The 12,406-nt window shown below is 39.3% G+C and overlaps 1 protein-coding gene across 21 annotated transcripts in view; it reads left to right on the plus strand.

Moving 5' to 3' along the window:
• Positions 1-12,406, plus strand: part of mapk8ip3 (mitogen-activated protein kinase 8 interacting protein 3) — a 46,008-nt gene that overhangs the window by 23,948 nt on the left and 9,654 nt on the right. For 13 of the 21 annotated variants that reach the window (XM_030140112.1, XM_030140119.1, XM_030140115.1 and 10 more), the window contains 15 exons: positions 44-101; positions 207-358; positions 1,655-1,711; positions 1,807-1,977; positions 2,611-2,770; positions 4,586-4,636; positions 5,473-5,562; positions 5,657-5,806; positions 7,518-7,683; positions 8,350-8,571; positions 8,670-8,853; positions 9,173-9,292; positions 9,495-9,575; positions 9,685-9,752; positions 10,797-10,945. In XM_030140112.1, the coding sequence (XP_029995972.1) occupies positions 44-101; positions 207-358; positions 1,655-1,711; positions 1,807-1,977; positions 2,611-2,770; positions 4,586-4,636; positions 5,473-5,562; positions 5,657-5,806; positions 7,518-7,683; positions 8,350-8,571; positions 8,670-8,853; positions 9,173-9,292; positions 9,495-9,575; positions 9,685-9,752; positions 10,797-10,945 (1,879 nt within the window). The remainder of the gene's footprint in view (positions 1-43; positions 102-206; positions 359-1,654; positions 1,712-1,806; positions 1,978-2,610; positions 2,771-4,585; positions 4,637-5,472; positions 5,563-5,656; positions 5,807-7,517; positions 7,684-8,349; positions 8,572-8,669; positions 8,854-9,172; positions 9,293-9,494; positions 9,576-9,684; positions 9,753-10,796; positions 10,946-12,406) is intronic. The other 8 variants (XM_030140118.1, XM_030140129.1, XM_030140130.1 and 5 more) reach the window with 3 other exon arrangements.

Raw genomic sequence — 12,406 nt, forward strand, 5'->3', positions numbered from 1 at the left:
GAGTGGACACAGGCATTATATTATTTTTGCTTTCTGGTGACAGGTTAAGAGCAGAGGCTCTCGGAGCTTCTCGAGACTCCAAGGATGAAGGAGGTGATGATGTGAGTAGAAGCAGCCGTCACTGTGATGGGTATACTGGACATACTAGTTTATAAATGTGTGTTTTCAGACACATTGTGATTAAAAACACTTTCTTTTGTGTCCAGTTTTCATCACCCATGCAAGATGGCGACATGACAATGACCCAGCGGCGGCGTTTCACTCGGGTGGAGATGGCCCGTGTGCTGATGGAGAGGAACCAGTACAAAGAGCGTCTCATGGAGCTGCAGGAGGCCGTACGGTGGACGGAGATGATCAGGTAGACTGAAACAGAACACTGATTTATTTTTCATACAAAACATAGTTTAACAGCAGTGTCTTACAGACTTTTTCTCTGAGGACCCACACTTTAAAAAACAATTAAGATCAGTTCACACTCAGGTTTATCTATAAATGATGAAAGTAACTGTGTGCACAAACAAATGTCCATTTTTAGCACCAGTTCTGCATCACATTTTTTTTTCTTTTTTTTTTTTCTGCATCACATTTTAATGTTGAACTAACCAGCCTTTTCAAGCAGATGTGTGTTTCATTTATCACAATTTAATTTTATGTGCAGTATCCGTCCATGAAAATAAATTTAAAAGACTTCCCAAATTAAATGAAACAGTTGCATTTACTCAAATATACACTTAAGCGCTTCACTGTCTCAGTGTTACATGGGTGTCACATCCTGTTTCAGTCATTCCAGATGGAAAAGTGAGTGTGATTTACAGATTGCAAATGATTCTGTCACCCCAGATTCATCCTCATAAGAAGAGGACCCTTTTTCCAAAAGTCATGTAATCTTCATTGTGATATGAAAATGACATTTCTCAGACACACAGAATAGGTCCAAACTGACTTTGCTTGAGGTCTGTCTTTGGCTCAGTAATAAACACTCTCAAGACCCTGCTACACAAATCTAGTTTTAAAGAGACAAAAACCAGCTGGAAAATGAAGTGAATGATAATTAGAATAAACTAATGTCAGTTACTAGTAAAAAAAACAAAACAAAACATGATATTCATGTATTATTATTTTGATTTAGAGCTGTTTATATATTTTCAATCATTCACACGCATCCACTTAGGAGACAAAAAGTGAACTGTCTCATCAACAGGGATGTGTTATCTCGGGAAATAGTGGATGATTTCTATAGGTATAGGCAGGTTATCTGATGTTTATGTCTTCTCATCAGTAGTAGACTAGACTAGACTAGACTAGACTAGACTAGAATAGAATAGAATAGAATAGAACTTTATTGTCACTGTTAAAAGAACAATGAAAATCAGTTTATCAGCTCTGTTCTATTGAGCAGCAGATTCTTGAAGTGCAAAAAAAGACTGTATGTAAAAACTAACACATGAAATTATACTGAAAATATATACTGAAAAATACTGAAGATATACAAAAGATACAAAGAAATACTGAAATCCTCCTGATTCATATGGTGGCCCAAATAAAATATTCTGTGATCCACTTGTGAATTGCAGCCCAGTCTTTAAGATTGAATGGTTTAAAGTCATTTGCTGTTCTTCTCCTCTGCATAACTCACATCCCATTTTCCTCTCAGGGCATCCCGGGAAAGTCCTCCAATCCAAGAGAAAAAGAAGTCCACCATCTGGCAGTTGTGAGTCTAGAAATACATATAAATATCCAAGAATAATGATATGATTAAACAAAACCACTGAAATACTTTTTTCTGTTCTTTTCTGCGTCCACCAGCTTTGCTCGGCTCTTCAGCTCATCGTCCAGCCCTCCACCGGTCAAGAGGCCATATTACAGCGTCAACATCCACTACAAATCTCCATCACCTGCTGGTCTTTCTCAACGTCGCAGCCATACCATGTGTCAGATCTCCACCTCCAACCGCACACTGGAGTTCTTCCCTGAAGAGTGAGCAACAACTGATGATGATGATGATGATGATGATGATGATGTTGCCTCAGCTCTCCCAGTCTGCTCTCACTAACCTCCTAACTTAGCTGCTTTTCACTCTGCCTTGGTCTAAACGCCTGGTCGCTTGCTCGCTTATGCCAGCATGGAGAATAGAAAGCTTTCAGCGCGTTCTTTTATTTTCAAGACTGAGATTCAACTCTATTCTACATTTGTTTTAAGTGGTTTTCATTTATATTGGGATTGGATGGTGCTGTGTGGATTAGAAATAGGCTCAGATTAACTTTATTGTGATGCTTTTGCACAGACACATGAATGCAACTATGAGGCAACTGAAGCATCACTCATTTACAGACACATATTGACACAAATGCATGTATTATTTTTTACATGCTTGAACTGCAAAGGAAAGGCCAAAATGATTAAAAAATACCGGGATTGCAAGTTAAGTTTATTAAACAAATTGCTTGGCTTGAAGTACAGTAGAATACAGTGTAGTTAATGCAGGTACAAACTGCTTCTTCTTCTTCCTATCCTCCTTATCTCCTGTTCACTCTGTGTGTCGCTGCTGGCTGGCCAGGCTGCTAACGCTTCGCTGTTTTCTCTTCCCTCCCTTCCTCCTGTTGCTTGCAGACTGGCCAGTAATGGTGTTGCGTCTCTCCTCAGTGATTCGGCACTGTTGGCCCGCCGAGAGCAGCGGCGTGAACAGTACCGACAAGTCCGCGAGCACATGCGCCGCGATGACGGCATCATGCAGGCCTGTGGCTGGAGTGTGCCGTCTCGCTTTAAACAGGTAGACAACACATGGCTAGAGCTGCCACACACCACAAAACATGAGAAATGTTGATGTCTTTCACATTTTGTTTGACTGGTGGATTACGCACTGATGCTGAAGATGCATAGTTGTAAACAATACATGAGCTTCTGGTGAAAATAGTTTTAAAGTTACACCTACACACACTTAATTCACAGTTATAAATTATAACTTAAAAGGCACAAACAGTGATACGCAAGAGGCTTTTAAACCTTTAGTAACTGTTATTTGGTCCCAATAAACACCTGTTTTTAGGTTTGGTTTTAACAGTTCATCGAACTCTATGTGAAATGTCCTCTAAAAGCATTCCTCTTCTTCTGCTATTTCACACAGAAACAGCAATTTATATATTGACATTATAAACACTCGACTTTTGGTGCACTATTGAATTATTCGTTCAGCGTAAACTCTCAGACTCTTGATAACTTCTATCTTTTTTATTATTTTCCTCATGCTTAAGCATCCTGGAATGACCACATAGCTAGATGGATTTCCTTTTCTGCCTCTACCTGATAGATCAGGGGTGTCAAACTCATTTTAGTTCAGGGGTCACATTGACCTCAATATGATCTGAAGTGGGCCGGACCAGTGAATTAATAACATAATAATAATACATAATGCCAACTCCAAACATTTCAATGTGTTTTATAGTGAAAAAAGTAAAATTACATTATGGAAATGTTTATATCTATAAACTGTCCTTTTAAAAATGTGAATAACATGAACAACCATGAAAAAAACTGAAATTTATTAAGAAAAATAAGTGCAATTTTCACTATATTTTGCCTCTGCTTATCATTTGTAAATGTGCATTACAACTTACAGATCACAATTAAACTGCAAATTAACAAAATATTTTAGTAACTGGCAGAAATTTAGTAAAATTGCACTTACTTCTCTTAACACATTTCTAGTTTTTCATATTTTTTGTGAAAGGCTAGTTTGTAAATGTACACATTTTCATGTAATTTCACTTTTTTACACTAAAACAGAGGAAAAATTTGGAATTGTCATTATTTGTAGGTTTTTATGGTAGTATTTTACTGATCTGACCCACTTTAGACTAAAGTAGGGCTTTTTATGGCCCCTAAAGTAAAACGATTGACTGTTAATATCATGAGTGTAACTTTTGCATTTCACAAATTCATCCCACGGGCTGGATTGGACCCTTTGGCGGGCCGGATTTGGCCCCCGGGCCGCATGTTTGATGCCTGTGTGATAGATTATTTCTCCATAATAAAATCGAAATTTGCAAAAACGTGTTAATTTACAGATTTTCATATGAAGCCTGTAATCTAGAAAGAGTTTTTTTTCTTAAAATATGTTATTGTAATGCTTTGTCACCATTCTTATTATGCAGTCCTTTATTTTAACAAAGAAAAAGCAAAAATGTAGAATGGGAAATTAGGAAGTAGATTGGTAGGGTGGGGGTAGGAGAGTGGGATATGGTATGTTCGGGGTAAATTGTACATTTTTATGTGTTTTCTAATTATGAAGGAAGATATGATGTTAATGCAACAATGTTTTTAGTTTGACTTTCTACCTTCCATGCAAAAAATGTGTATCTAGATGTGCACATAAATGCATCTAAATATAACTAAATGATCATAATTTCTAGTTAAAGCATGTTAAAACACTTCTATATTTACCTGTAACCTATTGAGCTTCTAGTTTTTTTCACTTCTAAGCCGTAAAAAGGATTTCATATCATCAAACCGAACTTTACTGGCAGCTGGAAGGCCAGCGGGCAGAGTGTGTTGGTAGGCAGGTGGATCTAACTCTGGTCTCCCACAGACTGGTGGTCAGACGGACAGCGCTCAGGACAGCCCGCTGAAGAGACAACAGGCAAGTGAGACCGACAGAGTGTCAGCATGCGTCTTTACAGCTCCCCCTCCCCATAAACTCCCCCCTAAAACCCCAGCCTCTAGGCAGCAGCATAAGGCTTACCACAGGAAAAAAACAGACAGACAATCCAATTATCCAGATTATGAAAGATCCATGTGAAGGCAGACATATTCAACCACATAAAAGACCTATAACTGTGTCATGAAGTGAAACTGAAAATGCATGAAATCGAAGGGAAACGTTGCTTATTGTATAGGGCATGACCTGAGTTAGCATCAGTGTGTTTCATACTAAGTTTATTAGTTAGAAAAACGTCTAATGTCTCTAATAAACTCCTGTTTTTGTGGTCTGATTTTCTCTCCCTTTGCCCGTATTGTAACAGAATTTTAACCTTTTAACCTCTGTCTGTCTCAGCCTGCCCTTCTTAACATGTTGATACTTAACTCTTGCAATGATAAAGTGTTGTAATGTCTTTTAAAGGAAAAATCTGCTGCAAAATTGTTTAAAGTTAATTTGAGGGAGTTTCATTTTTTTGCTTGTAGTATTTTTTTCACCTGGAAAAGACTTAAGTTTCTATTAATCTATTTATGTCTTGCTTAGGTTGCTTTAGGACTAAACCAGAAAACAAAATGATCTGATTGGTGGTAACAGTGGAATTTTCCTTTATTGCCTGCTGTGTATGTACTGTACATGTATACAGTACATACTTAACATGATGGTCCTTGTTTTCCTTTGTGCCGATAACACCAGAGATGTATCAAGGGGGGTACCAGCAGATAATTCACTATTTTAATATTTTTACTAATCCTGTGACTTCTCATCACCTCTGCTTTTAGACCACCAACGAGAAAGACGACAACCGCATGAAGAATGTTCCCGTCCCAGTGTACTGTCGGCCTCTGGTAGAGAAGGATCCGAACAGGAAGGTGCGGCAGTTTGAAAGGATGACAACAAAACTGGATAAGGCAGCTTCAGATTAAGACCAGAACTTGACTCATAATGTGCTTCATTTGGCTCCAGTTGTGGTGTGCAGCAGGAGTGGACTTGACGGGATGGAGGGCGGGCAGCCAGGAGTCAGTACCAGCCAAAGTAACGTCTGGCAGCAACGGAGACCCCCTGCATGCCGATGAGGATGGAAGCGACAAGAAGAGCAGCCCAGAGAAGAGAAAGGTAGACCAGCAATGTGGTTATTACCTCCGCCAAGGAGGTTATGTTTTTGTCGGCGTTGGTTTGTCTGTCTGTCTGTTTGTGTGCAAGATAGCTCAAAAAGTTCTGGACAGATTTGGATAAAAATTTCTGGAAATGTTGATACTGGCACAATGAACAAATGATTAAACTTTGGTGGTGATCAGGGGTGGGGGGTCCCCTGATCTGCCTTGGCGGAGGTCTGCGCTCTACGAGTGCTTTTCTAGAAAAGACAGCGCAGACCTCCGCCAAGGAAGATCAGTGCCCCCCTCCCACCCCCGATCACCACCAAAATTTAATCATTTGTTCCTTGTGCCAGTATCAACATTTCCTGAAATTTTCATCCAAATCTGGGGCACTGATCTGCCTTGGCGGAGGTCTGTGATCTCCGAGTGCTTCTAGTTTAAGATTAAAAACTAAAAGAAGCAGCAAGAAGTGAAGTCTTTTATTGGAAGTAATGAAAAAGTATGATGATCAGTCTAACAGGAATTAGAATTGTAGGTAAAATCAGCTTCATTTTAGTTTAAGTCTTTCATTTGATTAAGCTTTGGTGCTTATTGATGAGCTCTATCGTGCGATAATGCATTCATTCTACCTTTTCAGCTTCTATAAATCAGGACTTTACACATAATATCAGAGGAAAGCTAAATAAAAAACAGTAAATACAAGTCAAACTACACAGCCAGGCCAAAAGTCCCCATTCAGTGGATCATTTTTGCAGTGATTATATTTCAGCTGCAGCAAGTTCAAGTTTAATTCGAACTGATGCAGTGAGTATCTTCTCATGTCTTTAACAACCATTAGTTTAATAGAGAGCATAAAGATTGGACTGTTTCAATGTAAAAAGGTCATGTGGTCTGATGAGTCCAGATTGACCCTGTTCCAGAGTGATGGACGCATCAGGGTGAGAAGAGATGCAGATAAAGTGATTACCCATCATGCCTTGTGACTACAGTAAAAGGCTGTGGGGTTAGTGTTATGATCTGGGGCTGATTCAGTTGGTCAGGTCTTGGTATGTGTCCAAAAAATGACAGAAATAAAATGTTGTGACATCGCATAAGATTATTGAAATTTAACCATTGTGTGCCATAATTAAAGCTAAAGGTGGGCCAATGAAGTATTAGACTAAGGGACTTTTTTTTTTGGCTGGCTGTGTACAGTCGTGGAAAAAAAATATTAGACCATCAAAAGTCATCAAAAACAATTGTTATGCAATCAAGTACTAACTCCTGTGTGTATCATGTGACTAGATCAGACAGGAAAGAAAATATGGAATGCCTAAAAGCACTATTTTTGGCAGTACAATACCATAGATATTGATGTAAGAAATTAAGTGATTTTGGTTATTATCAAGAAAACATGGAAAATGGATAGATATCTACTCTTAAATTAAACTCTTATGAGCTATTTTTGTTGTTATCATTATATTTGTCCAAACAATTGTACCTTTAGTTGTACCAGGCATTAAAATGACCAAGAAATTGAAGAAAACAAGGGATGTTCTAATACTTTTTCTCTCTCGTAAAACTAAATAAGCTGATATCAGAAACCAAAAGTAAATCAACACTATATGACTATACTAAGAGTTTTCATGAAGCATAACATGTCAAACTCTGCAGTATATTTTTATCATCCCTACCTTCCCAATTGTGTTATTATGTTGTTAAAACTATTTTGTCACCTTCCACCCACCCAGTCAAAGGAGCTCCAGGAAACAGACACCATGAGCAGCCGAGTGTGGATCCTAACCAGCACCCAGTCCGCCAGTAAAGTGGTCATCATCGACGCCAACCAGCCGGGTTCGCTGGTCGACCAGTTCAACGTCTGCAACGCCCACGTGCTCTGCATCTCCAGTGTACCAGGTGAGACGTTAAGCGTTTGTCATCAGTGTTTTATACAGCAAGTTATACATATAAGTTATATATGTAAGCTATATATAAGTACGACCATATTAGTCCTGTGCTCAGATCTGTGCACTGGCTTCCTGTCGCTCAGAGAATAGACTTTAAAACAGCTCTGCTTGTTTATAAGTCTCTGCATGGTCTAGCACCAAAGTACATCTGTGACATGTTGGTCCCATATGAACCATCTCGGACTCTGAGAACCTCAGGGACTGGTCTTCTGCTGGTGCCCACAGCCAGGGCTAAACATGATGAAGCTGTGTTTCAGTTCTGTGCAGCTAAACTCTGGAACTGTCTTCCTGATGACATGAGACAGGCCTCTACTGTGACAATGTTTAAGTCCAGGCTGAAAACAGCTCAGTTCAGCTGTGCATAGAACAACTGAAAGGGTTCTATCTGCACTCTGACCTTTTACTTTGTTTTAATTGATTATTATTTATGTTTTATTGATTATGTGTTTTTAATCTGTCTCTTTTCCATTTTCGTAAAGCACTGTGAATTGCCCTGTGTATGAATTGTGCTATACAAATAAATCTGCCTTGCCTTATACAGATGTTGTTGCCCAGATGGTGTGTTTTTGTAAGAGAATGACTTGTATAACAGCGTCTCTTGTGTGTTTGCCCTCAGCTGCCAGTGAGAGCGACTATCCAGCTGGGGAGATCGTGTTGGATCCAGGTGATGGCAGTGCAGGAGGAGTAGGAGGAGCAGGAGTTGGAGGAGGAGACGATGCCAGTGGAGTCGAGGGCATGTTAGCAGGTATCACTCTGGTCGGCTGTGCTACTAATTGCAGTGTTGCCCGTAGCAACTGCTCCTCACGTACTGACACGCCCATTCTGGACAAAGGACAAGGTTAGCTCATTCTCAACATGCCTAAAGTTTTACATTAGCATCGAAAAATAAAATAGAGAGAAGTTACACATCCTTAATTAAATTGTGTTGTGTTATAGCTCCTGTTGCTCCACCCATGAATGGAAAAATCCACCAGGCTCAGTCTGCGGAAGAGGCCACAGAGGCCACTGAGGTCTCAGAGTCAACCACTAGCAACACAGAAATGGGATCTGGACCCCCAGGACCATTTACTGAGCATGTATTTACTGATCCCCAGCCCCGTCCAGCAGACACCTCAGACAGGTATGAGGTTAAAGCCTGTTCAAAGTGAATGAAGAATAAAACTGCTCCAAAATGAAGTTTACATAATATTTTAGGGTCGATAAACACATTTCAAGGCTTGATGCACATGACAAATAACTGGATTACTAACAAAGTAAGAAAAAAGATAAATATAAGATTAAAAAAATCAATATAATCTTACACAATCGGCTTTTAGATAGAGTATTATCCTCAAAACCAGATCTTTAAGACTTTACAGCTACTTGTAAGACTGCATGTCATGCTCACATGAGGAGTTTTTTGCTGTGACATTGACTGTGTTGAGTATCTGTCCTCACAGGAGCTCAGGTCAGTCCAAAGAAGAAACGTCTCACCCTCCAGAGACCGAGAACGGAGGCGAAGAGGCCAAAAACTACACCAGCGTGGCCCCTACCATGTGGCTGGGGGCTCAGAACGGCTGGTGAGTACGAGCACTCAGTTCCTGATGAGGCCTCGTAGTGGTAATTAAAATACATTTTCTGTGTTTGGAAGGCTGTTTCTTCCTTAGTATGGTCTATAAACAATAAGAAACATAAGGTAGAAAGAAAAAGACTAAGGGTTAAAGACCTACTTTCCAAGATGCTAACGTAAATGTCACGACCGTTTGTGTCCTGTCCTCTTAGGCTCTACGTCCACTCAGCTGTTGGGAACTGGAAGAAATGCCTCCACTCCATCAAACTTAAAGACTCGGTGCTCAGTCTAGTGTAAGATCAACACCAGTGACTCTCTCTCTGCAGTTTAAATAAATTTCATTGTGGTTAAAGAGCAGAGATTTTAGAATAAATTCATCATCTGTTTTGTCTTCTATTGCAGCCATGTGAAAGGCCGTGTGCTCGTCGCCCTCGCTGATGGAACCCTGGCCATTTTCCACAGAGCAGAGGGTATATCTGTTTTTATTACATCAATTTTATATACTTTCACCACCATTTCATTTTATTTTTAACATGGTTTATTTTATTATGTATTAATTTTATAGATTAGATTAGATTAGATTAGATAGAACACAGGTGTCAAACATGCGGCCTGGGGGCCAAAACCGGCCCGCCAAAGGGTCCAGTCCGGCCTGCAGGGTGAATTTGAAAAGTGCAACTTAGGGCATCAAACTCAAAAATAATATCACAATAACCTATAAATAATGACTACGCCATTTTTTTCTCTTTGTTTTAGTGCAAAAAACATTAAATTATGAAAATACTTACATTTACAAACTATCCTGTAACAATAAAATGTGAATAACCTCAACAAATATGAACAACCTGAAATATCTAAAGAAAATTAAGCACAATTTTAACTATTTTCTGCCTGTTACTCAGTGTTTAGTGTCTTTGTAGATCTGATCCATAATGCACACATAATAAATGATAAATCGAGGCAGAATATTGATAAAATTGTACTTATATTTCTTAACAAATTTCATTTTTCAGGTTATTCACATTCTTTTTGTTTGGATAGTTTGTAAACATAAATATTGGCATAACTGAATGTCATTTTTTGCACTTAAACAATTTGGAGTTGTTATTTATTAGCTATCATGCTATTATTTTACTGGTCTGGCCCACTTCAGATTAAATTGGGCTGAATGTGGCCCCTGGAAGAAGATGAGTTTGACACCCCTGAGAAAGAACATTTTTGATGCTTTGGGCAGAGTCCTCAGGAAATTGAGGTTTTAATAGCAGCACAACAGTGAATATACATACAAGAAATACTACAAGAAAATAGCAATACAATAACTATAAAAAACAGTACTGAAAAATTGCAATTGCACACTGGAAAGTACTAGTAGAAACATGTGTCAAAGTAGTAATAATGATAATAAGTGGCTTTATTTGGTGGCTTTACTGTCTCTATTCTGTATTGTTCAGTGTAAACATATTGTGCCAGTCTGCTTACAGATCTGCTTTTGTTTTCACTGTGTTTTTTGGCAGATGGTCAGTGGGATTTGTCCAACTACCACCTGATGGACCTCGGCCGGCCTCATCACTCCATCCGCTGCATGGCTGTGGTCCACGACAAAGTGTGGTGCGGCTACAAGAATAAAATCCACGTCATTCAGCCCAAAAGCATGCAGATTGAAGTGAGTCATGAAGCCAAACTCACTTCAGCTATTAAAGCTATACTGTACAATGTTGCATTTTTACACTTTTCTTTTTTAATCTTAAAATGCTCCTAATAAGCGTGTGGCAAACTAAAATGTAAAAGAAATCCACCAGGTTTTGAAACTCAAAAATGTTTAATTCTCATGTATTTCTGATAAAAGTCTGACCAATCATTTTATTCGGTTCGAGTAAAATAATTGGCCGAGCCTGGCTGAGCCCCCTGTCAGTCATCCATTACCGCTGTCCCTCATCGGATACCGATGCCTCTGAATCTGATGTTTAACTCGCGTTGCACCTCCTGTCAAGGGCTGTGAATGGATAGAACTCAAATGCACAGTGCTGAAGGTAAACAAAGGATTTCTTAATGGAAACAACTAGAGCTGCAACCGATTAATCGACTCAAAGTGATAAAAAAAAAAATCATTCAGCCACAATTCTCCTGAATCAAAGCTTTGTTTCCTTCATTTCTCTGCTGTTAAATATTGGTTCCACTGTTATGTTTCACACGGATGCTTATTCTGACACACGGAGAAGCTTCAATTCAGGAAAACTGCAATAGAATATTTCCCTTCAATCAATTCAAATCGATTAATCGAATCGTGAATTTTTGCATTCGCTTCAAGCAACTAATCAATTAATTGGTTGCAGCTCTAGAAACAACAACTGAGGAGAGCAAACAGCAAAACCTGACTGTAGCAGTCAGAGTCCAGTGAATGAAGGATGGAGATAAAGTCTTGGAGTCAGGCGTTCTTGACTCCACAGACGCATCCACGCAAAGCTCAATTTTTATAACTGTGCGGACCCCATGTACACATACTTGGTGTCACACAATGTAGGATGATGTATGGACTATGAAACCTCAAACTTCCACAGACAGTATGGCACAGTCTGCCCGACTATGGGAGCCTTTATTGTAGGTGAGGAGGTGCAGTGAGCACAGTGATCCACAGACCAGACCCTTAAATACAGGGTCTCCTAATGATGTAGGAGCAATAGGTGGATTGATGGTGTGTCTGATTGCTGAGGGAGGGGCCCGCAGCCACACCGGAGCAGACCACGCCTCCACCTCTACCTCCACTTTCACCGTGTGCGTTAGGTGAGGTGAGGAGGGGAGGGGAGCGTCAGAGCGTGGAGGGAGGCAGGTTGTTCATGTTCAAATTTTTTGTTCAAAGTGTTTTTTATTACATATTGAGTCACAGAAAAATATAATACAGTCATTGTTCTTTTTTGTTTTTAAACCCAAACCCATGAACATTCCCACCCTGTTGCACCAAAAAAAAAAAAAAGATAATTGACAATAAGAATAATGAATAAATAAGGAACACAGATATTAGTCACAGACTTGTATTAATAAGATTATTGTGGAATAAGTGAGGGATCTACCTTTTTTATGTGATTTAGAACAGGTTGCCAGGTACTGGAAAACTTATTGGCGCATC

Source organism: Sphaeramia orbicularis, chromosome 8, assembly GCF_902148855.1.
Source record: "Sphaeramia orbicularis chromosome 8, fSphaOr1.1, whole genome shotgun sequence".
NCBI lineage: Eukaryota > Metazoa > Chordata > Actinopteri > Kurtiformes > Apogonidae > Sphaeramia > Sphaeramia orbicularis.